Below are 27237 nucleotides of genomic sequence, written 5' to 3'. Positions count from 1 at the left end.
TGGTGTCTGGAAACTCCACTCAGGGGTGTTAACAGTCAAGTGTCAAAACCAGCGCAGTGCATCTGAAAGTAAAGCGCTGTGGTAGCATGTTACCCCAGCTTGGCTAAAATTGTATATAGCTGACTAGACTTGTGAACGTGACCATGTTCTTAATGACCACAGATCAGTCTTGAAATGTAGCCACCCACGGGTTTGTGTCATAAATTTTCAAATGTTTGTTTTCATCATTCCTAACTAAAACATGTAATATGTTTTTTTTTTCCCAGTAATTTTCAAAATACTTTTTATCTATCAAATATATAATTTATACCTTAACAGATACATATGTGTCTCCACCTAGTGGCGTTTCAGTTTATAAAGTCTCCAAGTGAAGTGGAAAATGAAGACAGTATTTTGAACATATATATTTTTATTCATATATATAATAAATTTCTATGTACAATTTATTCTTCTTTTTAGAGAAACAAAATTAAAGAGAAAGCTTTGATTGCAAACAGTGTTTCATACTAAAGGGAGGGAGAGATCAAATGGGAAAGTGCTCATAAAACTAGGGTGTGTATGTGTTATTTCCCTCTTGTAACTATATTTTAGGTAGATGCAACAGGGATTTGCCTTTGTTTTGCAAGGAGATCACCATCTGAAGGTCAGGATTCCCCCTGAAGTCACTTGGAACACATAAAACCAGAAGTATCTGATGATTTACATCTTAGGCAGCTCCAGCAATATGAAGAAATGTCCACCAAACAATGTGAAGCTTTGGCTTTTAGCACACTGACTTTTAGCAAAGCCCACATTTGAAGGAGACAAACCTGGTGCTTTTGTCAAACTACTTTATCTAATCAACCCTTTGAGTTGGCTTTCACAGCTGTAGTGGGTGCCCAGAGTTTTTATTTCAATTTTTAAACGTGTTTAAACTAAGTGTTTATGGATGCCGGGGTTTAATCGCTGACAGAAATAATGATACATTCGACAAAGCGCAGCTAGGACATTGAGAAATGGCCACTGATTCATAAAGAGTGATGTCTGATTGTCAGTCAGTCAGCCGTGGTAGACAAAGAATGACACTATCAATGCAAAATGATCACATAAATAACATCACAAAAATTTTCCAGTGTACGGATTCTTCCTTTAGAACATTGGAAAGAGGTAACCTCCTCCCTCCAATAACGGTAATACCTTAAAGAAAACGAATTAATAAATTTTCTTTAAAGCAATTGAGACAGTCATGCAAAATGCAGCCTAGTTAAACTAAAGGCTGACTACAGGGTCTCCCATATGACGTTAAAGAAATCCTCGAATCTTGAACTGATCAAGGTTAGCGTTATTAGTAGCTGGCAGGTAAGAGCTTAAATAAGCCGGTGGCAGCGCCTCGACAAACAGGGAGTGGGACCAGAGGTTTGGTGTAACGTGCTAAATTGTATCAGTACACACAAATGTGAGTCAGCAGATCCAGTCCAAGTTTTAGGCCCAGAAAAAGATTCCTAAGTGCAGGCCATAGTTATCAACCTGGGTCTGGGGGATTGAGATCCAGGCCCAGCCTAAAGGCTGCAGAACAGAAAATATCCTAGGTACACACTCCCAAAAATGTCTGCATGGCATCTTTACAGAAATCAGTACACTGAATACCACTCACGTTTCACAAACTGTACACGTCACGTCAATACAAAAGAGGGTTTTCAGCCAGAGGACCCCTGCTTGTGTGTGAGAGGACTACTCCTGTTGTGCTCTTGCTGCCTGTATTCCTTTGCTTGGACATCAGAGGGACAGACAGATAGCAGGGGGCTATGGAGAGGGCCAGTCAGTGTCTACATTCTGAAGTTAGAGACGGTCAAAAGACTGAGAGGGAAAAGGAGAACAGAGTGAAAAGGATCAGGGAGAACTGTTTTGTGCTCACTGAGTTTAAAAGGCACTGTTCTGTCACATGATGTCAACAAAGAACTCACAAGGATTCCCCATAGCATGCTGGAAGGACTGGCGACTGGCGGTGAGCTCAGGAGGAACGGCTGCTAACTCTCTTCCAGGTGGGGCTCCAGGGGGCGTGCTACTGTTGAATGAGGTCTTGGGGGCCATACGGGCCAGACAATAAGGGGGAGGCAAGCCCGGCGGGCCGTAGGAAGAAGCATGGCTTCGCTCGCTCTGGCCACAGGAGCCTGGCCCTGGCTGAGTAAAGGGCCCGTGGCTGTAGGTGAAGGGAGGGTGGTTGTTCTGTGAGATAGGGTGGCTCCTGTGTGAATGACTGTGGCTGAGACTCGATCGGGTATGACTGTGACTAGAGATGGCATGACTGTGATGACTCATTTGGCTGGTTGATCTGTCAGCACGCCTTCCTCCGCGAATTCCTGGCTCTGATTCACTGCATGTTGACCTTTGACCCTTTTCCTGTGGAGAGGAGCGTCTACCTTTACCTGCGCTGGGGTTGGATCCACTGCTTCGGCTTCCTGTTGAGGAGAAAAACACAAACATTTTGGTTTAGCCTTCAATAGCATATAAACACCCAGAAATACACAGTGAGCAGCTGCAACCCGTCAGCTACAGCTGATTCACAACCAGTAAACATCGAGTCAAAAGGTCACACATTAAACATCAGCTTAATTAAGACTTCATAAACTGCAGCAGAAGTCTGACATGTTAAGGTTCTCCTCTTTGAAACACAGAACAATATGTTAATGTTGCTAAAAATCACTATTGCGCTTTGTTTAAGGTGTGACCACATTTTTCTTACGCAATCTAGCAAAAGTCAGTCAAGGGCAAACATGATTATCTCAGTTGTTTCTGCCCCAAATTCTGATGCAGCAATTGATATTATGGCTTGTTCTTATATTCATACAAACAGTGAAACAGTCAAAAATTATAAATATAAACATGACACACCTGCATCAGAAAGAGATTACTACACAGCACTTAGTCGACATTGTAGAATGACTAATTTTTTTAAGCGTGTTACCAATTGCTCATTAACAGCACATCAGTGACACATCTCTCAATGCTCGTAATAAACACTGCTGACGTCAGACTGATGGAGGTGTATCACACTATTGTGAAATCAAACATTCCACGCCTCCCCTTCCACAATGAGCCCAACAGTACTGGGTAAATGTGGTGCATGATTGCCCCCTATCAGCAAGAATGATAGCACAAGCCTCAGAGTGCTCATCCTGCATCATGCACCTCCCAGCACAGTACGAATGCATGCCCAGAGGTGCAGAGAGGGAGAATCGGCTGCCAGGAGAGCCACACACAGGATACACATGGACTAAAGAAAAATCATGAGACAGGCGGAGGGGGGAAAAAACCTTAAAGCTACAGTATGAGAGGTGGAGAACGTTGAGCACAAGAGAAAGAGAGGAGTGGCAGAATAAGACTGAATGGTAAGATAGAGAAAGCAGCACAGGAGCAGAGGGGGTTAGCAGGCTTACCGGTTCCCCCAGTGTCCGGGGACTACCTCCTCCTTCAGTCTACCGTTGCCCAGCAGAAACAGAGGGAACAACAGAATTACACACACCTCCGAGCCCAGACTTTTTCCCTACTACCTGTCGTACTCTAGTGCACCTTGCCTGTAAGCTCCAAACTAACATTACGCCCGTGGCTGTTACTGATCCTTGTCTTGTTTCTCAGAAAAAAGAAAATAAAAAATATGGAGAAACTGCCCCTAAAAATGCACACATGCACACATTACCATGAACACTTGCTCCTTTCTGAAAGCTCCAGAAGAAAGAAAACTGAACAGTTTTAACACTTCTGTCCTTCCAAAGTTTGCTGATAAACGTAACCAAAACTAACCGAAAGAATGACAGCTGGCTTGAAAGCAAAACACGGTTTAACCACTCAAAACAATGAAAATTAGACTGAGAGATGGTAATATATAATTCACCATTATTTGTCTGGGCTACCTGGTGAAAAAATATGACACTATCCCTGCTAGCTAGCTTATGCATACCCCCCCCCCCACCCCCCGGTTCTCCATCTCCTTCAGTGCAGATAACAAAAACCATGCAGCACCATCACATTTTGATTCAAAAATCAAGACACATGGACTTAGTGTTGATCATTTAAAGCTGGTGATTGATAATCACGTGGCTGATCAGATCTGTTTTGTGTACACACCCAGTACTGCAGAGCTGTCCGCTGCATGACTCAAGATGCTCATGATTGACCTTGACAATACAGGACGCATTTTAGAACACAGATATTTATATTGTATTGAATAATGCAATCCAATGTCAACTTCCTGCCCAGAGAGCCAGAAAAGCTAACATTAGCATGAGCCAGACAGTCATTAATATGCCAGAAAGACTTCATTAATGTCATGTTGCATGATGAGTCAAATTATTATATTAATTAATGATAGGCTGATGGAAATCTCATGGCCCATCTTTTCCCTCCTTATTGCTCACCCTCACTGTGTTGGCTGCCTGCGCTCCCACTGTGGAAACTGTGGCATGGGTCCGAGTAGCCTGGCGGAAAGCTGGGGGGTGCAGAGGGAAAAGGAGGGTAGGGGAACGGCTGCCCGCCCAGAGGCCAGGGGTTGCTGGTGGGAGGTAGTGGTGCCAAAGTGTCTTGCTCAGAACCTCCACCACTGGATCCCTCATTCAAATTGAGTGAGGCCATGTCTTGATGAGAGAAAACAGCAGCAGAGAGGGACAGTTAGTATTATCCTTCTATTTTTAAAAAGAAAAGTCAATAATTGTGGGAGATGCTTAATTAATGTGAGTGTGAAAAGTGGATGTACTTTGGCAGAGGTCCCCAAAAGTATAGTAGCACTGTTCGGAGAAGGTGATCTTGTTGACAGTGTGTCTCAGGTAACCATGCTTCAACAGAGTGCTCGCGTACTTCCTCGCATCCCGCCTATCCTTGAATCCTTCTACTCTGGAGTACAGCCAGTCCACTACGTCAGCACCTAGCACAGCAAAGAATGCACACGTGCACATGAAGCTGCCTTCTCTGATGTGTTGAACAGATGCTAAAGATGCAACAACCACACATCAACCACAACTGGTACAGTCAGACGAGCAGCACAGTGTTGCAAGACTTGTGAATAAAGTTGGTAGAATTAATGTTAAAACTGTGAAGCTGACACTCTTCAGGCCCAGACAGTTAAAAAAAAAAAGACAAACACTTTCGATATGACTTGAAAAAGATTATACTAATATGTTGTTTCTTGTATTTAGGAAGAATAAACTGCCTCAAAAAATAATTTAAATATTTTCAGATCTCAAGCTTGTGCGTCAATTTCATATCTGTAATTGAATCTTGTGCTCTCTAGGAGATATAGTGATTTCTTTAATCTCCCTTTAAACCCTTACTGAAGTATTTTTATTGTTCACACCTAGCACAGAGGTTTAGACCTCTATGCATGCAATATGCGTGTTACTCACAGTTATACGGTCAAAGTTTTCATCTGCATAAAGTGCTGCATCGCTTAAATTTTCTCACCTATTACAGCATTTGCAATAGTGATCTTCAACCACATCCTGTCTCGAATCTCAAGGCCAGAGTCAGGCAACTGCATTACTTTGACGATGGTTGCCATGTCTGTTTTACTTGCAGACAGAGGCAAATCATCAAACTCTGAGATGGAGAAGGAGAAATAATTTTATTGCTGTGAGTTTATCATGTATAATACAGTTATTAAGAACTCATATTTCATACTGTAATACAGCAGGTATCCTTTACCATAGTGAGGGTAAGGTGCTGTTAGGGCCGTGGTGTGTGAAATCCAGGCCGCAGGGTCAATGGGTCTCACTGGCTCAGCTGAGGAAATTAAATAAAAAGGTCAGCTTATTATAACTAGAACACTGAATACTTTAAACCTGATTAGGACATGGCATTATTTACAGTGGGGGAAATAATTATATGATCCTCTGCTGAATTTGTAAGTTTGCTCACTTACAAAGTCTTATTTTGAAAGACAAAATATCAACCAAAAATCCAGGTAAAACACACTTCATAAAAGTTATAAATATATTTGCATGTCATTGAGTGAAACAAGTATTTGATCCCTTACAACCAGCAGGAATTCTGTCTCCCATAGATTGGCTGCGTGCCTAAGCAGTTGACTAATTGCTGATTACAATCATCAATCAATCAACTACAGATACTCCTGATCTCAACCTGTTTTCTATATAAAACACACCTGTCGTCAGAATCAATTTCTTCCATTCCAACCTCTCCACCACCATGGCCAAGACCAAAGACCAAGGGCCAAGACTGTAAACCTGGACAAGGCTGGAATGGGCTACAAGACCATCAGCAAGAAGCTTGGTGTGATTATTCAGAAATAAAAGAAATATAAAATGACCATCAATCGCCCTCGGTCTGGAGCTCCTGCCTAATGGGGTGAAGATGATCATGAGAAATGTGGTGGATCAGCCCAAAAGCACATGGGAGGAGCTTGCTCGTGATCTGAAGGCAGTTGGGACCACACTCACCAAGAACACCATTGGTAACACACTATGGCATAATGGATTAAAATCTTGCAGCACCCGCAAGGTCCCCTTGCTCAAGAAGGCCCGTGTACAGGCCCGCCTTAAGTTTGCCAGTGAGCATCTAAATGTCATACGTGGCTGTGTGACTGGCAGGGGTGGACCCAAATGCAGGACGCAGGAGACAAAATAAACTTGAAGGCAGCTTTGATGCTGAAACACTTTAAAAAAGTCCAAAATCCAAAATCCAAGGTCGACATTAACCCATAATGTGACACACTTAGAAAATCAAAAGGGGCCACACAAACAGAGGGGCAGGATACACAGACAATGACGCAACAAAGAACTGACACAGACTGAGGGCTTAAATACAGACAGGATAACGTGAGGATCAGGAACAGGTGGAGACACAGCTGGGAAAAATTACAGAGACAAGGCAAGGGGAAGCAAAACTAAACATAAAGCGCACAGGACAAAGGACTGTCAAAACAAAACAGAAAGTAACCAAACATGATACAAACACAGACTTGACATAAGGGAGGCTGGCACACAGAGGGAATCTAAATGTGACGAAATGAAAACCTAAATACAACATAGGGAAACACAGGGAAGTGAAACTAAACACAAGACGCGAGACAAGGGACTAAGACATGAGAAACAAAACAGACACAGGAATACCGACAGAACTGGAGCACATGTGAAGACAAGAACAAAGGGAAACCAGAATGAAATACAATAAATAAAACCAAAAACAGAGCATAGAAACTATAACAAACTGAGAATCTAAACTGTAAGAAAAACTAAGACACACAACCTGAGATATAACAAAGAACAGAACTTCACCACACAAACTCAAAACACTGGGTCACCAGCCCAGGACCATGACACTAAATGATTTAGAGAAGGCTTGAGAGAAAGTGGTGTGGCCAGATGAAAACAAAATTGAGCTCACTGGCATCAAGGAAGAGAAATACTGAAAGAACACCATCCCCACAGTCAAGCACGGAGGTGGAAACATTATGCTTTGGGGCTATTTTTTCTGCTAAGGGTACGTGACAATTTTACCCCGTTGAGGGGCCAATGGACGGGACCATGTATCATAAAATCTTGGATGAGAACCTCTTTTCCTCAGCCGAAACACTGAAGACGGGTTGTGGATGAGTCTTCCAACAATGACCCAAAACATACCGCCAAGGCAACAAAGGAGTGACAAAAGAAGAAGGTCATGGATTAAGGTCATGGAGTGCCCTAGCCAGTCTCCAGACCTCAATCCTATAGAAAATCTGTGGAGGGAGCTGAAGCTTCAAGTTGTCAAGAAACCTAAATGATGTACTGAGTTTCTGTAAAGAGGAAGAGGCCAAAATCCCTCCTGAGATGTGTGCAAACCTGGTGACCAACTACAAAGAAAGTTTTACCACTGCCAACAAGGGTTTTTCCACCAAGTGCTAAGTCATGCTTTGTTTCAAAAACGTATTTTAATGACTCAGTAAAACACAAATCAATTTATAACTTTTATTTAGTGTGTTTTTTTCTGGATTTTTGGTTGATATTCTAACTCCCTCCACTAAAATGAGATTTCCATAAAAATTAGAGACTGTTCATTTCTTTGTAAGTCAGCAAACTTACAAATTCAACAGGGGATCAAATAGTTATTTCCCCAACTGTATGATGCTCCAAATATTATGAAATAATGTCTTTCTTACCACGAGGGATTGTGAAGTAGCTTCGGGGAGACGGGTCCCAACATTTGGCAACAGTAAGACTAATGGGACTGGAGAGGAATATATCAAATAAATGTTAATCTTTGAAAAAACATACATTTACTGCATAAACATTAAGCATATTATTTGACTCACACTTGTAAAATGTATCAAGCTGCTGATTATCTTCATTTTACAAATCTCTTAATGACACCATTCTACTGTAGAGTATTAGTAATGTATCTTACTAATACATTACTAATACTCTACAGTAGAATGACACCATTCTACTGTAGAGTATTAGTAATGTATTAGTAAGATAGTTGACAGTGACTCAGTCACCACATCTAGGAACAGTCATGCTGTATTATCGGCAATCGTGTTTCTCAACAAGCTTTTCCTACTTCTTTAAATCCTCTAATTTTCCACGCAGCCCCATGCCTGATTTACACATTGGTTCTGATGAATAAATATGAAGATTCATCTGATTTTTATCATCTTATCATCACTGTATCATCAGCAAAATAACCACGATCTCTTACCCAGTTTTGGAAACAATCTCTCTTAGGATCCTCACGGCGTCATCATTGCTCATGTTCTCAAAGTTGACATCATTCACCTGGCAAAACAAACAAAACAAACAACATAAGTAATTACATTACTTAATCATCCACTGTGTTCTCCTGACTAAAATATTATTTTGAAGTTGTGCGATGGACTCAGATGTGCTTATGTTGTTACGCTGCGCACACATTTAATCTCTGCTGTTCTTTTAAGCCTTCAGATGCCTGCAAATCCTAAGCTGGTCTTGATAGAATAAACACACAGTCACAAAACAAATTAAAGCCGCAAGCGGCGATGAGCGGGCCCTCGCACCCGGCGCGCGTCGACCCCTGGCGCGCTCCAGCCAAGCCGCGCGTCGACCCGTGGCACGCTCCAGCCGAACCGCGCTCGGAGGTTCTCGCAGACGAGAGAGTAGCTGGCTCACCCGGCTGCTGACGGCTCAGCAGGCTAGCCGTACTTCGCGTCGATCGTCTCCCGCTTCCACTAGGTGGCGTCGGTGAGTGCCCACTAATTAATATGTCACAATGCTCTATGTAATGCCTGCAGCCATCAATGAAACTGTAATGACCATAGGAGGATGAGTATCAGTGTCCTACTGATTTCCTGTTGCCACTAGGTGGCGTTATGAGTGTGAAACAAAGCTGATAGAGGGGTGTGTCCGGTCTCCCTTACCCTCCCATTAAGCCTGTGAAGTTTGAGGCAGATCGGACAATGTATGTCAGAGATGTAACAATTTGGTGCACTGTGGTATATGAGTAAAATCCCACATTTAGAGGGTTGCTACGGCAACACCGTTCAATATTCTACAAAACCATGAATATCTTTTGATGGGCTACTTGTGTAGATGATCTGGAGCCATTTTGGTGTGACTGGATGAAAAGCTGTAGTAGAAGATGATTCAAATAGCAGGCCTGAAAAATGTGAAAAATGCTGCAAAAATGACACCTTAATTAGAACATGTCAGGCTTCCTGTTGGATTTCGGCTATCGGTCCAAGAGACTTTTTTGTACGTGTTAGGATGTTACTTCAGCATGCACGATTTCAGGTACACAGACCAAGCACTGCCCTGGGGCTGATGTTTAGAACCTATCTGGGCCTGAAATGGAAAAAAAGTCCAAATTCAGAGGGTTGCTACGGCAACACCGTTCAATATTCTACAAAACCATGAATATCTTTTGATGGGCTACTTGTGTGGATGATCTGGAGCCATTTTGGTCTCACTGGGTCAAATGCCCTAGGAGGAGTTGAGGCAAAAAGGCCTGAAAAAGGCGAAAAATGCTGCAAAAATGACACTTTAAAGTGAACGTGGCTGACTTCCTGTTGGGTTTCGGCTATCGGTCCAAGAGACTTTTTTGTAGACGTTAGCATCTTACATCAGCAGGCACATTTTCAGGTACATACAGAAAGCACAGCCCAGGGGCTGATGTTTAGAATCTCTGTGAATTTGAAATTGAAAAAAGTCCAAATTCAGAGGGTTGCCATGGCAACACCGTTCAATATTCTACAAAACCATGAATAACTTTTGATGGGCTACTTGTGTAGATGATCTGGAGCCAATTTGGTGTCACTGGGTGAAATGCCCTAGGACAAGTTCGTTCAAATAGCAGGCGTGGAAATCGCAAAAATTGACACCTTCAATTGAAGATGGCCGACTTCCTGTAGGGTTTGGGGTATGGGTCCAAGAGACTTTTTTGTACGTCTTAGTATGTTACATGAGCATGTACATTTTCATACATGTAGATAAAACGTAGCTCCGGGGCTACTCAAAAAACTTGCTATTTTAAGATATTCCGAGCTGCCACTAGGCGGCGCTCTACCGTTTATGGACTTTATGCATATGAGTGTGTTCAGGGCAGCATGCTTATCACACCACTGAAGTTTGAGCCAGATTGGGCAAGTTGGCTTTGAGTTACAGCCATTTTTGTGTTCATGGCGAATCATCGAACTTTGCCGTCCCATAAGGGTCACGCCCTTTTGTCAAAAACTCACAGTTTTGAAAACACAGTAAGTCCAAGTTCTTAAGGCTTTCCAGGTGAAATTTGAGATGGTTCTGCTAAACCACCTTGGAGCTGGACCTCCAAGTGTAAAATATGACATTTCCTGTTCCCACTAGGTGGCGCTGCGACTGATATTAAATATTGTCATATGTATGTGTTCAGGGGGGCACCCTCATCCTACTGGAGAAGTTTGATGCACATTGGATCATGTAGGTATGAATGAGAGGCAATCAAAATTTCATGGCGAATGATCAAAGTTCAAAGGGGCATAAGGACCCCTCCCCCTTGGCAAAAACTCACCATTTTCGAGATTTAGATTCCCCTGGGGGTGTAGGTTAGACAAACCAAATATGAAGATGATAACGTCTAAAACCTCTGAGTTATTAGAAAAAGTGTGAGGGCTGCAAATCGCCAAATTTGCATAATTAATTCAAAATGGCGGACTTCCTGTTGGGTTTAGGGCATGGCTCCAAGAGGATTTTTTGTGCGCCTGGACATGATATACATGTGTATGAAGTTTCATTCATGTACGTGAAACACAGCGGTGGGGCTCCAGTTTAGGGGGCGCTAGCGAGCCATTTGGGCGCGCCCTTGCCCGAGCCCATTAAAATACTTAAATTTTCACCAGGTGTGACGCATGTGCAAAGTTTCATGAGTTTTTGAATATGATAAAGCCCCCAAAAAGCCAATTAATTTGCCTGAATAATAATAAAAAAAATAATAATAATAATAATAATAATAAACGAAGCAATTACAATAGGGCCTTCGCACAGTTCGTGCTCGGGCCCTAATTATATTGTTTGTATCAGGGCCGCAACAAATTGCAGTCGACCATCGTGCACTTTAGAGTGGGTGTAGTCATTGAGTTCTGCCGCAAATAGAACAAAAGATGGGGAAGGAAAAGGAGAGGCAGGATTACAGCTTTTACGCAAGAGTTTAATAAGGGAACTAAATACAAGAATGTCACAATTAATATGCAGCAAAAACCCTCGACAGATCTAAAGATCTGGCATTGCAACAGCACATTCTACTAAAACCCTGATTTTTGTGACAAAAATTTGTGATTATTAACATTTCAAATATCTAATTATGGGAGTGTACCTGTAGTAGCATGTCTCCGGGTTCTATTCTGCCATCAGCAGCTACAGCTCCTCCTTTCATGATAGAGCCGATGTAAATGCCGCCGTCCCCCCGGTCATTACTCTGACCAACAATACTGATACCCAGGAAGTTGTATTTTTCTGTCAAGATTAAAGCAGGGGGTGAATACAAGTACAAAAGCTCACTATGGCATTGATATGAATTATATATTAAATAATATGAAGAAAGAAAAAATAGCTATGTGTGCAACAGGTTTACCCATGTTTAGTGTGACCGTGATGATGTTGAGGCTCATTGTAGAGTCTGTGATGCTGCTGAAAGATGATGACTGGTAAAGCAAGAAGAGGTTATAATGAGCATGTTGTAAATAAAAGCGGCACAAAGTCTATTTCAATCAGTTCATCCATGTGTTTTAAGCACTCAGTGTCAATGTCAATTTCAGTAGAGGCATTGACGTGTTTAAGAGGTGCATACCCGGTCGATCTTGGCCACTTTGTGCCTTCGTCTGCGCCGTTTGTGTCTGCGCATCAGCTGTGAAGATGAACTCTGCTCTGTGGAACTACTGAGCCTGAAGAAGAGAGGGAAATTAAAGGAAAGGTGGAACAAAAATAGGATAATAGAACAAGGCCAGGGTGTGCAATATTAAGTTATTTAGTATATTAACTGGGAATATTCTTTAAAGCTCTGTGAAGGTCTACATACAGTTTCTACACAATATTAAAACATTTGCCTCGCAGTACAAGAGGATTTTAAAATACAAAGAACCAAAACAGTTAATATTTCATTTGTGGAGATTCTTCTACAGATCACGGTGATTTGAGTATTTTCAGACTGAATTTCTGTTGCAGATTTGTCACTGTTCAATCGCTCAAACCAAAGCCACCAAATTAAGAGTTTAAATGGCATCAATGGATAATATGTTACCTGCTAGCATCCTCGTCTTCCTCACTGTCGACAAATGAGCTGGACTCCAGCTCGCTGCTCATTACCGAGGCGCTGTCGTAACCCATGGCTGAGTCCCTTGCAGTGCGCTCTGATTTGGAGTGACCATTGATGCGAGGGACTGCAGAGAGAAAGTGCACACCAGCAGTAAGTCAGATCAGCTCAGAACATGAGAGAGCAACCAGGAGGTGAGGAAGGTTGGAGTTAGTGAGAGTGGCTGAATTGAAGAAAATCATCAGATGTGGCCATACTGACAACTGAACTGAAAACCAGAAATGCAGCTTCAATTAGACCCTACAGTAGGTGGAATGACATGAATTTAAAAATGTAGAAAGAAACGTGAAAAATTAATACAGTTTATTTTTTAATACAGCACACAGATCTGTGCAAATTCAAGTCCTTGCAGAAAAACAGGAAAACGTAGTGCCCAATGTATTAAAACTCCTAGCAGAGGAAAACTACCAGGTCTATCTCCATACGTACATTGGCAGCAAGGTGGCGCAGTCTCAGGGTAACAGCGGATTGGCTGGAAAGGTGTCATAACTCGAAGAGGGCGTGGTACCCAACATGCTCGCCAAGAGCAAGCAAAACATTCCAGCAATGTAGTAGTTCCCATCACTAGCTCCGCCCACAGGGTGCTCACTTGAAAGACGAGCTTCTGCACATAAACGCTCAATCAGCAGAGGGACCTGACATCCACTGTCAGGATTCACTCAAACATATTTCCTGATGACAGGCACCAGAGAAAACAAAAAAACAAACAAACAAAAAAAGCAAGTGTGCAGGTTCACCAAGTCAGCCTGAAAAATCTGTGTCTTTGTGCTCTGCTCCGTCTGTGCTAGCTGCTATCTAAAAAGCCAGCCTGTACCCCAGACAGTCTTTACCCACCAGCTGGCTGTTGACACACTTCACAGCTTATCTACAATAGAGGAAGTGCCAAAAATAGGGAACAAGCGAAAAGATACTCTATCTTGAGTGGCTTGTAATAAAACAAGAAATGAGTGCTGTGACTCAACAACAAAGTCACGTTTTTCATGAACATATGAAACTGAGCACAATGTATTTGTGACCTTTTCGAAATCTGTGACATTTTCAGCAGTTAACTGGTTTGTACAAGCTCTGATCTTCAAAGAAAGAAACAGGCGATCTAAATAATTCTGTACTGGTTGATATACCCTATAAAAAATATCGCCTTACTGCAAAACAAGAGCCCTCCGCTTTTAACTAACTTTACATAATAGCATTGGAACAACAGAAAAATAATACCTGCATTAAATTAGAAAATAAAAATCCAAACAAAAAAAGAGCAATGGAAAATATTCCAGTGCCAGACACCATCACTGGAAATAACAAATCCCTCTCACCACAGCTGACAGCGAGCCTCCATCCAGTGAACAGAGAAAGTGAGCTGAGAGTGAGGAGAAAGTATCGCCTCCTCCCTGCCTCTCATACACGCAACTGTAGAATGACTGTTAATCTGTCTGTGGCCAATCAGACGATGGTATTCTCCAAAACAGAGAGAGAGATAATATGAGATTTGGGCTGCCCCCTCCCCTCCCTCTTCTCAGGTGAAAACAATCACGAAAGCTTTTCAGCACTATTACAATAAGAACAGGAAAATGAATTTACGACACTTTTCATAACAGAGGGTAGTTCAGGTTCACCAGCTGTTTTCTGGGCTTTGTGTAATACTTTAATGCAAGCATAAGTGCTCGGGCTTAACTGTGTCTTCTCTGACCTCAGCCTTGAAATCCTGACGGCTCTGAACAGCGTAGCATTTAATGCCACAGCAACACTTTTTCTTTTCTTTTTTGGCTACAGTCGTTCTCTAATACAACTGGTTAAGATACAGAACACCCGGCAGCCTTGAACCAGATCATATCCCATAACTCCACGAGGCACTCTTACACCTGTTCTCCCTCTTAAATTTTTTAACTGCTGCATTATTCATCGTTAAATGCTACAGAGCAGAAAGAAAACCCAGAAAGAGAAAAGCGGAAGAAAATAGTTTGAACAAGTTTGAACATTTTAACCAATCTCTGTAAAACAGCGAGCGTCCACGCCGAGACACTCGAAGCATGTGTATCAGATGACAGGGGAATTCCTGCTGCTGCTGCTGATGCTGCAGGCACTGAGGCGCAGAGGTGGGGTTATGAGCTCCTTCTTTACCTGTCTTTACATCTTGATGTGTCACTGGGTGAAATTAAAGTTGAATTGCATTTAATTGGGCCTTGTTCCACAAAACAGTGAGTTAAAATTGAAGAGCCCAACTAGCTCCCCTCATGTTTCCTCATGGTAACCCTTAAGAAAATGTGCATGACAGCATCTAGCTTGTGTTGAAATCAGTAAACACAAACCACGGGCTGGAAAATGATGCAAAGTCCATTGCATTTGGGGTACGTCTCACACACATAACGACAGATGTTCAGCTGGCCATTAGCAGCAGCAACAATATATCTGTGCCAAGTCAAAAGCACCATCATGAAATGCATCAGTGTGATCACGGCGAAATCACTGGCTATGCTCGTGCAGATACTCTGCTAAGATAAATCTGTTCCCCATCTACAGCCCTCCATACAACCCCAACCTGATGCTGTAATCTGTGATACTAATTGCACCACATAAATTAATGAGTATTTGCTTAATGTGCCTGGAGCGCAGGATGCAAAGAGCCAGGCTTGCTGTGAAGAGAGGACAAGGGGGAGAGAAAGAAAGAAAGAGAGAGAAGAGCACAATGGTTTTGCTGTGAGTAAAATCAACAATGGCAGACTGCAAGCATTACAAGCTGATTATTTATTACTTCCTGCCATAACACCAACTAATTTTGTCAAAAATGTCCGTGTGGGACAGAATCAGAATTACAGCGGGTATCTCAACAGATCGCCAGCATGGTTATCCTGATAACCACACACGCTTCTTCCTGCAAAACCAATGCACCCTGTTCTGTGTTGTGCACACACACACACACACAGATGTATGATGTTGCCCAGCAGTGTCCTATATTCAAAATACTGAGCCCGTAAAGGAGATTTCTTCTGAAGCAGCAGGGAAGTGCTATACCATTTCCACTAAAATGCTTGCAACAGAAATTGCTGTAGTCAAATGTCAAAGCAATAAAGCAAATGCATTTGCACCTGATAACAGTTCTCAGGAGCTTTTAAAGTCAAGATCCTATCAATTTCTTTTCCAGATGGAGAGGCTGCATTTTCATTTCAACAATGGCTGCAACAGACTCTCCTGTGATATTTCAGAAAACACTAGAGCCCCCTGACAGGGTATAATCATCCCACAAGACTGGAGCGTGACTACCAAATGGAAAATACCCCGTGACCATAAACCTGAGACACATGCAAGAAGCAAAAGGAAGGACAATTATTGGGCAACACGGTGAATTCCAAAAACTCTGACATACAGTGAACTTATTCACGTCTTCCTTACATTCACATAGCAGAAGTTGAACATGTACCACTTGAGCCCCAGGGGCCCTTTTTTTTTTCATACATGTCTACTTTCTGTTCACATTTTTTGGTGAGTGACTTATGCGTAATATGAGAGTTAAATGAAGAGGTACTGAAAAGTAATAACTTGGAAATGACAAGATAATTGCATTTTTAGGATCCATCTGTTCCTGGCTGATAATACTCACGCTCAGTTTCTCGAGCTCTCCTCCGCGCGCGCTCTCTCTCTCGCTCTCTGCGGTGGCTTAGGAGAGACTCCGTACCCGTCTCTGTGTCCAGGCCATCACGACTGCTCACTGCATTGGCACTGCAATACACACATTGGAAAACTTCAGTCAGGTTCATAATGATGTACAAAACACAGAGTATCTCTGTCTGCCTCACAGAAAGTGTTTCAAATTAACTCTCTAGCCAGCCTGTGACCAATACTCCTGAACATAATCCCCAGCTACAATATACTTCTGTCTGTTATAATATCTGTTTGCCTGCCATCCAGCCTTGGGGGAATATGCAACTCATATCATGACTCTGTTTCAAATTCAATCCCTCTGGCCAAAATAGCAATTTCATTGTTCGGCGGTATGTGATGTGTTTTTCACTAAGTGTCATTAATGACCAGATACCCTGAGAGGGGGCCATTCTGGACAATACTGGCATTAATGAGACCTATTGAAAGCCCAGATGGTGCCTGGAGCATGATTGGGAGAGAGACAGAGAGAAGAGAATGACAGATCGCATAAAAAGTGAGAAGTGGTAGATCAGGTGCGGGTTGAGCAATAAGCTGGCCTGTGTGTACTTGAGGTCTGGAAGGAGTCTGGGGGTTCTGGAAGAGCTGGCGGGCAGATTGTTATTCTGTCAGAGGGCTGGAGACGCTGTGGCCTCAGGCACAAGGGTTAAGGGACTCACGCTGCCACCGGGCTCCTAGGAAACCTGAAGCCAGTGAGAACTCTACTCAACCCTGTCAGTCAGTCACACGCACTTAGACATCTATAGAACATGTATCTGACACCTGAATAGCTAAATAATCGCACCTGCATAAATGTGTACAAACAGTGTCATAATCAGAGTGCATAAACAGAAAAAAAGAGGCATTAAAAAAAAACCCAAACATGCAGGCAAACATCATCCTGCCTCCTTTGAAAACAATGTTCTCACACACTTCAGCGGCTACGTGTGGCTGACCGATGCAAATTAAAAACTCAAGAGCAGACAGGATGCCGTGTCTGCTGTGTTCACTCAGCGGGATGAAGTGCTCAATGGGGCATGCTTACACGCTTTTGCTACAGAGCACTAATGGGCGCACCTGGGCCCGGCTTCACCAGCACAGGTCAGCACATGTATGCAAATATCAGTGGAGATGCACATTTTAGGTGCATTTCTAGCGGAATCGATTAGAAAGTGATGTGATGATCGATGCAGTGACGACCGCCTTTCTGTCAGCCCTGTCAAAGGCTGTCAAAGGGTGCTCACCAGCCAGCCGACGGATCTGCTCGTCTGGTGGGAGATTATCCGAGGCGTTAGGCTCCAGCTGTGAACAAATGCCACCCCCTTTCAATCCCCACACCTACCATCCCCTCGTGCTGCTGCCAAACGCCGCTCCCCTCTCCCTCTTGGGAAATGGAGATGGGTGCTTTTAATGTCTGTTAATCCGGATTACCAAGCAGAAGCACATCAGTGTGTCCATTCTCAGACCAAAACAGCTATTCTGTGTGTGCTCATCAAATAGAGCTATTCACACCGACAAACATGAGATGCATGAATAAAGCACAAAGGGGAAATGAAGTGGTAATAATATTCTAGCTATTTACAGAGAGCGGTACAGGGTGGAAGGCTGGATTCGTTTCAGAAAGAGAGGAGGTTCGCTATAGGGAATTCACCATGCTGGTTCCCTGAGAAAAAGGCCTACCTGTCTGACTCAAAGAGTGAAAGAGAAAGAGAGAGGGAGGGAGGAGGCGGGTAAAGGGGCCAGCAGACAGTTTGCTGTTTGTTCCACAAGGTGGCAGTAGTAAAAGCTGGCTGGGAACAATAAAATCATCAGGCCAGCTGACAGCCAAAAGGCAGTGAGTAGCCCTTAGAGGGCAAAAGAGAGCTGAGATGTCAAACAAGATACACTGAGACATGACAGATTGCATGTTCTCAATATAGAGCCTCAGCCATATTGCTCTAGTGCTGTAATGGCAACGACTCTTAGCTTCCACTGCCCCCAGCCTTTCTGGCTATATTTAACAAGGGACTTCTCCTTAGTGAGTACAGTTATAATTTTTAATCTGCTGGTTTTAAGGCAAAGTCTGAGCTCAGGTAACCATAATATTATGAAAATCTCCATTTTTGAGTGTTTAAGCACTAATGTGATTCAGGCCACATATGCTTTTTTTTTTTTTTTTTTTTTAACCAGAGTATGGATGAATGCTCTTAGTGACTGAATACAATGAGCCTCACTGAGTGCCAGTATTTGCCTGAAGAGGTTTCTGCTGTCAAGGCTATTTCAAGATTCAGCAGCCCTAGCAGCGTGCGCACCGTGTTTACATAGATGAGCAGAGTACCGCCTTACTCCATGGTTGTGTGGGTGGGAACATATACCCAAGTGGGAATAACACTCACACCTATGCATGTCCCCACACTGAAGTGTTAGTACATACTTCATGCTATATTCACAGAGCAAGCTCCCCATATGAGACTATGACGATAAATCTCTCTGCGGCACTATCCACATTCTGATTAGCCCATATGGCGTGCTGTGAAGTAAAAAGGTCAACCAGTGCTGCGTGCTTGAATACATCTGCCTACATGAGTGTGGGTAATTGTGCATATATGACGAGCGGCAATCAGCCTACTCACTGGAAGGAGGGGGGGCGTGAGTCCCCGATGCCCCCTGTTCTCTCAAGAGGTGGGGGAAGCTCTGGATGGCTCTCCGTGCACTGAGATCCTCCATCAGAGTGTGCACTCTCTGCCAGGACCAACTGAAAAAGACAGGTTGGAGGAAAGGGAATGATTCATTACAGATCAGACGTATTCAGGTCAAAGAGAAACACACAATAAATGATGCATATTTTATTGTATTCTATAGGCTGCATAGCATGGAGACAGAACATTAAAAAATAAACTCTGCCTTCATGCAAACTCAAAGATAAACTCAGAGACAGACACCTCTTATATATGGGTACACTCAGGGGAGGCTGTGAAATGAGATGTGGCAAAAAGGCCTACCGATGACTCCTGGCTATGCATATACAACTTGAGAAACACTGCGAGCTACATAGAAACTTAAAAGACTTCACTGCTTTTACTCAGCTGCGTGTCGGTACAAAGGATGATGTACAATGACCCATCCTTTCATCTGAGCCAGAATAATGAAAGTTAAAGCAGACAGCCGTGGAAAGACCAACAACTCTATGGACTGTGATTATTCCAGTGGAAGCTTGGAGGTTCACAGGTATCACTATGCTGTCACTCAGTTCTCAAAGAGTCTGTACCCCCCCCCCCCCCCCCCCCCCCCCTCTCCATTACAAAGAATGTCAGTGTTACTGCAAGTTCCATCACCTTCTGTGCTTGCAGTATACTGACTGGCTTTCTGTTTGAAACATCCTAAGATGGAGCAAATTTCTCTTTGGTCCCTGGTTCTCCAGTTTTATAGAAAAACGATTTATTACATTATTTCTTTCTGGGGTTTACAAAGTTTTTAAGATATTTTATAGAATTCCTGATAAGATACCAGCTGTATTTTTCCCAAATATGTCAAAATGTACATTCAGCGTGTTGGATTATTTTATCTAAGCTCAAATTAAGACAAGGAGAATTTTGGACACCTTGAGGTGACTTAATGAACATAACTAATTTTGGAAACACTGAACTTACATAAAGGTATGGACCATGCTGGGCCTCATATAACAGCCAGAATCAGTGACTCCCCACATACAGCACATTTTCCAAAATGCACATCAGGAAAACAACAGAGTATTTCTTAGGTTTCTTTTAAGTGTTTGCAGTTATTTGACAGCTGCATGAATCTAAGCACATACAACATGTAATCTAACTACAATTTAGCCCAAACTGATCTGCAAGGGCCCTCTCTAGATTAAACTACATTAAACATTAAACTCACCAATAAACTAATGAAAAGCACAAAATTCAGCAGCAATTTATATATTTTTACACAAATCCAAACAAGAAAATAGATGTAAAACAGCAAAAACAAAACAAAAGAAAACTATAAAATTATTCTAGCCATGGTCCATCTTAGGTTCTACAGATATGTTAATAGCCTCCCCAAGCATAACAGCTAGTATTCCTAATTATTAATGCATTAAGACATTGCCCCATGAGCCAGTTTTTATCTTTTAATTTTATACTATTAAGTTTAACAGCAGAGAAAATTTAATTCTCTTGCAAACATCTAAAGGTTAAAGAGAGATCAGTGTACACCAAAATCACCATACATGTAGTATACTGAATTGTATTATTACTGAAATAATTATAAGTCCAGTTAGTATATGCAGTTATAGCTAAAATGTGGTGTGCAGGTGTTTTCATCACCAGATATTTTTCAAGCAGGAAGAAATAACTGCAGAGAAAATGCTGCACAGTGAGACCACAAACAATTGATTTCTTTCTAAAATTAATACATCAGGCACTTCACATGCGAAGTTTATTGCAAATGTTAAAAAAAAAAAAGAAAGAAAGGAAAAATCAAGAAAAACTGTAAAATCATCAAATTACTTTTCTGAGCGTAATTTGGGAATAGTAACAAATGTCTGTGAAAATGGGGCTGGATGTAAATAAAATGTGGAGAAATCATGAAGAAGGATGTACAAATATTACTAACTCATATAGGGTGGCACTATAGTATGGCCACATTTAATCACAAGTTAAGGCTGCATGCCTTATTGTCAGCGAGTATCAACCCTAATTAAGTGTTATTGAGTAAGACAGTCCCTAACAAGTACAAAAACGCCACCATGTGGCTCACTCTGACCTCTGACCTTCCCATGGAGGAAGGCAAATAATGACTTTTCCCGCAGGGATCAATAAAGTGGAATCTATATAAGACATTGTTTAAAAAAAAAAAAAACAGACACAAAGTAAATTAAATTTTACAGCCCTTCAAATGTGTACATCTTTGCTGCTAGTTTTGGATCAATATTTAGAGCCAGAGCTTAAGCCTGCATCCTCTGTCCTGTATGACACAGCAATGATTAAGGAGTAAATCCTTCTCAATTAAAGATAGACTGATTTAATTTGACATAGTTTATTGTCCCTGTAGACATGGGTTCACAATGCTGTTTATCGTTTGTAATTACAAAACACTAGAACTACACAAAGTAAGTGACCAACAGATTACAGCAGATTAGGGCTGTCAAACTCATATAGTTCATAAACAAGCAGAAGTAACAGCTCACATTTAAATTACCATGCTGAGATGTAGAAATACTAACTAAAAGAATAATCAGTTTCCGCTGCTGTGGAACTCAATTCCTGTGGCTGAGATTTCATTGTAAAACTGGAATTATTAATAACCTGCCTGCAATTTTTACACATTGCAAAGACATCCCGTAGGCTTGCCTGGATGGATTTGGTGGGTGTATGTTTGGCACCCCCTGCAGTAAATGGTCATTTTAGTGGTAAAACTACACCAACTCTTTTGTTAACAGGGGCTAATTTTAATATCTAATGGATTCACTCACACCCTTACACTGCAGATTAACAATAGGTTAAGGTGAAGAGTGTTTGATAACTTCTGTGGAGGTGTTGCATGTCAGCATGTACATGATCTATGAGTGTTCCACATATCTTTGCTTAGAACTGAGCCTACACAGCCAGGCAAACAGCCAGGAGAGAGGGGCAACATGGGTGCGCAATCCATCTCACTTACCCAGGACACTACTCTTCCGTTGAAGCATGGCAGCTTGGCGTTGTCATCAGAGATCTCTTCTTTGACAACCCTAGGGAGCAGGCAAACAGACACGGTCAGGCTAACCAACCAGTAGATGGACACAGAGTCGGCTCAACAGCACAGCATGGGTCGACCTGCAATGCTGCCCCACACTGAGTGACATTCGTGCATGAAAGTCACATTTTCAACATTGCTTTCAACCAGCTTTGAACCACTGGTAGCATAAAGCGAGCGCATAGAGTAGCAGTAATCTCTATAGGTCTCTGTCCTTGATTTATAGATGTCACAGCTATCAGCCCACTTACCCTAAGCACAATAATGTTATGAGAACAGACAGACAGACAGACAGATAGACAGACAGACAGACAGACAGACAGACAGATAGATAGACAGATAGATAGATAGATAGATAGATAGATAGATAGATAGATAGATAGATAGATAGATAGATAGATAGATAGATAGATAGATAGATAGATAGATAGATAGATAGTGTAGGTAGGAAATGCCTCATAACTGCGATAACAGGGGGTCAAGAGTGTATTAATAGAGTGATCCTGTGTAAGAGCCTCCTTCAGTTTGGCTGTGAATTCCCTACAAAAATACCTCCCAGTTACCCTTGCTGCTGAACTGTTTCCCCTTTGACCTGCTGGGAAACAGTTCAGCAGCAACCCGTCACCACACCTGCTAGGCTCGTGTCACACAAATCAGGCCTGGAGCTTGCTGAGGGGCAGGGGATGAGCTGGCAAAACAGACTCTGACACAGTCATGGGGCTGTAACATCTTAATATATTTACTAGACTCCACTATAACTCCCTGGATGACTTTATTTATTGTAAGTTGATTGTTTTTTTGCAAAGGATTTTCCCGGAATGGCTGCAAGCATTTCTGAAAGTCTATGGAGATCTCACATAAGCTTCTTGGCTTTGAACAAGCTACATGAAAAGGGTGAGGCATGACTTGAGAGCAGCAGGAAATCCAAAGACGATTTTATGCAGTGGTGTCTCTGACAGCGACTTTACAGCTTTTTTTCTCGTCTTGTTTGCCAGAACTTCCCTGCAACTGAGATGATTAGCCAAGCTAGTTGTGATTTTGTGTGCACTGCTGCTGTGGGAGCTGTATTGCTGGGAGTGGTGGACGGAGATAACGTAGCCTTGTGGCTGGAACTGACGACCGCAGAGTCTGCTGCTGTGGCATGTTCCACCTCAGGGAGGAAAAGGGAGGGAGGTGAGGGCCGACTTTGCCGGTCACTTGTTAGGTAGGAAGTGTTTGCATCCTCTCTCTCAAGCTGCATGAACAGCTGTAGAGTGACTTGTGAGGATGTGGGAGTGGCCTGTATAAATAAAAGAGCAGCAATGCTTCTTCCTAAAGTTTGACAGAAATAAAGTTTTCCACTCACACATTTGACCTGTGCAACTGTAGTTTATGCTTTTTGGCATACAAAACACGTCTCTCACACTTTCATTTTCTAACATGTGAAATCAATCTGAAGCCTAAGCACAGACACACAAATATACACACAAACACATGCGCCATAAGCACTGTTTAGAGAGGCATGTGCCTGGTGTGGGCTGCTGTCAAAGATCTGACTTCTTAGAGCTGACAGCTTAAATAGGTCTTAACAGATTTCATAGGATAATGACAAGATTTACCCTGGCGATCATGGAATATTCCGCCACTGGAGATATTTGTGTAGCTGGGAAAGATTAGATGTGTTTGTTTATGCTTTGAAAGACAGAGAAAGGCTGGGTTAACTTGCAGCCTAAAACAGAAACCAGAGGCAGGAGAATCCAGCCAGCACCGGCCAGCCATCCAAGGACTTTGGTGGGCTCATGCTAATGACACTCTAAACAGGGAAGCAAAATATTTGTAGTCAAATACGTTTGTGAATAGACTGATTCCGATATGCCTCCAAGTCTCACTCAGTAAACACCTCAATTCGAGTTTAACCATGTATAAAGCATGTTAATAACAGCAAGTGTACTGTTATTGGCACATAATGCATAAAATCACAAAGTTCAGATGTTTTGGTTCAATATGTGATCATTATGACTGTCGCAGCATTGCTATTGATGCTATGACATAAAATTCTAGTATAACCTTCAAATCTGTCACAACCCTTAAATAACAAAAACCAGCAAGGAGAGACGGGAGCGCATTTGTGCAAAAAAGCTGCAGATTTTTGTCGTTTAACTACAGAGGCTCAGCATCACTTTTTCAGCAGAAGAAAGATCCCCCTACCAGCCCCCTTTTTTTCGGAGGCACAAACAAGACTGTTTCTTTCAGACCTTCAGCTTGGCTGCTTCCTCAGCTCCAGAGTGCCTCTGTGACTTGCATTATAGTGAGGTCTCAAACCCACTCACCAGCAGTGGAAATGACAAAATGCCATATCATCACCTTGAAGCCTCCAAAAAAAACCAAAAAAAAAACAAGTGGGTTGCTTCAAAACAACCCATCCAATTAGCTTCCTGTCTTATGAATATGGATGAACGAATGAATATTACTGAGAAAAAACAAAACAAAAAACAACTGAAGTATGAAATGTGTACAAGAAATGTTCATCGCTTAATTTGCTGTGCTCTGTTGTGTGGATGGAAATGCCACAGCCTCCAGTTACATGTTTTCCACACAATTCCAAAGGGACCTGAAACGGCATGTTCACTGCGGTAAGCTGAGGCGGTCGGGGCGCAAACCGTTTATCAAATTTGTGTGGCCATTCCTTAAAGAGCTGATATGGCCAGCACAAATGTAGTTCAGCAATCCCATAAGAAAATGGCAGGGTTTTTTTTCCTGCACACCAGGGGGTCTACTACAGAGAACCTTGCACTGACTGCTCATTTACATTTCAAACACTGTCTATAACTGCAAGGGATTTGATGTTTTCTCTCTCTGCTCAGCAGTCTTATTCCTCCCTTGCTAATTCTCCAGCAGCCATACTGTCTGTGTGTATGCAGTACAGCCAGCATGGCTACCACAAAGCGCTGCTTTCCTCTGTGCCTTTGACTGAGTTTGCTTCCATACTGTGCCAGTACCATACGGCACTGCACTCACAGAGCCTGAATATCCACCCTTGACTCAAAGGCAGGAATGCTTGTAGAAATGGCTTTGTAATATGTGCATGAAACTCAAGCAGTCACAATGTAATATAACATGCTCTGTTAATGCATGTGAGGGAAAAGCACCTACATGTATGAGGCCGTGTGTTCACCAACTTAGAGTCATGTCTCCATGTGGAGAGAGCAAACATGCTTTGTTTGTTTCCATAATCTGCTTGTCGATCACCTGAGGCCCAGTGAGCAGCCCAGCCTGCAGCACAAGACAGGCAGGAAGCCAGGGCTGGGGACAAAGCGGCGCACCAAGACTAGCCTGCTACCAGGAAGAGCCAGTTTCCCTCACAAGGTCAGGCTGCAGTGGAAATGCATGGCGTTCACTCTGTAGATGCTGCCTGGCTCTGCATTTCCTCAAATCATTTTTGCGATTACGCTGCTAGATACTAATGTACGTGGGCCCATGTATGACTGCTAAGACTGGAATGAGAACAGTCACTGACACAAATATGTCATCCTCAGCAGAGGCCCGACACAGGCCGATCTTGCTGACCAAGAGAACTGGAGAGCTTTGTAGACCTGGTGTAGTGCCTGAAAATCAGGATGGGATTACAATGTGATGAACAGAGAGGGGAAAAAAAAAAAACAGAAGCAGAAAGCATGGAGGAAATATTGCTATTTTGATAGTCATGATTAGCCAGTTGAGGCAGTGAAGGTAGCTCAAGTGACTTTCCAGGGTGGGATAAATAATAAAATAAGTAGCACAGAATTTGTGTGTGTGTAAATGGTTATTTTACCATGTTGTATGCCATCAACATCCCCTAGTTTGGTTCCACAGACAAGCTACATCATAATTACCATTAGTAGATTAAATTATTCCATGTCTCCCCCCCTAATAACATTAAATGATAATAGCCAGTGAACTGTAGGATATAACGAGATGGCAGAAAACTGCACCACAAGCACGCACTATTTAACCAAGATATTTTACTTAGGAGCTCTGTAATAACACAATATTGAACAATGTTGATAGGAAAATGTAGTCGAACAACTCGTTTAAGGATAGACTCGCATTTGAAGGATTAATCTAAAGGTGATATAATAATGCACAGTCACTATCACTGCCATGTGGTTCCCAAATTGGCCTGGGATTCAACTACAGTGTCACTACATGTGTTAGTAAACAAAAACAACCTTATAGGTTATTAATATATATATTTGTAATAGTCATCGCTCACCCATGCTAAAAATCATAACGAGTTACATGGAAACAAATGATTATGAAATCTCTTAAGTTGAATTTTGAGTCCTCGCCTGCATTGCTCTGACAATTATATTCCACATGGTTAATATATTGAGGTTAATATGAGAAGCAGGGGTCTGGCTCTGTGTAATGCATGCAGGGCTGCGTCATTAGGGCTCTGGACAGATCTGGTACAACTTCAAACACTCATGTGTCTCCTCCGCTGAGCACAGGGTAGCCTGTAATAATGAGCAGGTGCCAAGCGCAGACACAGACACGGTTCTTTATAGTTTTGCACACATGTAACAATGTTGCAGTCAAGATCGTTTGATGTTTGTCTATAATACGAGCTGCATTAAAAAGGTGTAAATACACACGGCAGCAAATAGCAAATGAGCCACACGAACAGGCTAATAATAATCACCGACAGTAGCCACTTACCCAAAATCCTGGTCCATGGATTTGAAGAAGAATTTGTAGCTGTTGACCGGCCGATTGTTGAGGACATTTTTAAAATCCGCTAAGGTGACTTTCTCTGGAGGAACAGACAGTTTGACCAGATAAGGAGTCTCCTCCTCGTCAATATGATATATTATTTTAGTCTCCGCCATGAGAGTGTGAAGAGGGGAGGACAATCATGGGAAAGCAAAAAGGGTTGGCAGCGCAATAAACAGGCCTGCTATGTTACCAGCTACCCGGAGAATAACATAACAGCATTCCCTAATATATAACCCTGTATAGTCCACGAAGGAAAATACAGCTCCGTGTCTTTGACAAACACAGCGAAAATCCAGGCATAATCGCGTTATGAGTGCCTGTATTCCTGCTCCAGTGTGAGTCGGTACGGTGGCTCTCTCGGCACTAAAACAGGAA

The 27237-nt window shown here is 42.4% G+C and overlaps 1 protein-coding gene across 1 annotated transcript; it reads right to left on the bottom strand.

Moving 5' to 3' along the window:
* Nucleotides 1-442: 442 nt before the first annotated feature.
* dvl1a (dishevelled segment polarity protein 1a) lies at nucleotides 443-27221 on the bottom strand. The gene is made up of 15 exons (XM_030733923.1): nucleotides 26806-27221; nucleotides 22054-22123; nucleotides 19023-19144; nucleotides 16373-16491; nucleotides 12709-12847; nucleotides 12259-12352; nucleotides 12043-12112; nucleotides 11785-11924; nucleotides 8665-8741; nucleotides 8126-8193; nucleotides 5674-5751; nucleotides 5434-5568; nucleotides 4730-4897; nucleotides 4395-4610; nucleotides 443-2438 (listed from the first exon to the last, which is right to left on the bottom strand). The coding sequence occupies exons 1-15, from the start codon at nucleotides 26973-26975 to the stop codon at nucleotides 1918-1920; spliced, it is 2187 nt and encodes a 728-aa protein (XP_030589783.1). The 5' UTR covers nucleotides 26976-27221; the 3' UTR covers nucleotides 443-1917.
* Nucleotides 27222-27237: the final 16 nt, after the last annotated feature.

Source organism: Archocentrus centrarchus, chromosome 7, assembly GCF_007364275.1.
Source record: "Archocentrus centrarchus isolate MPI-CPG fArcCen1 chromosome 7, fArcCen1, whole genome shotgun sequence".
Classification (NCBI taxonomy): Eukaryota; Metazoa; Chordata; class Actinopteri; order Cichliformes; family Cichlidae; genus Archocentrus; species Archocentrus centrarchus.
This window is presented reverse-complemented; position numbering and strand designations above follow the sequence as displayed.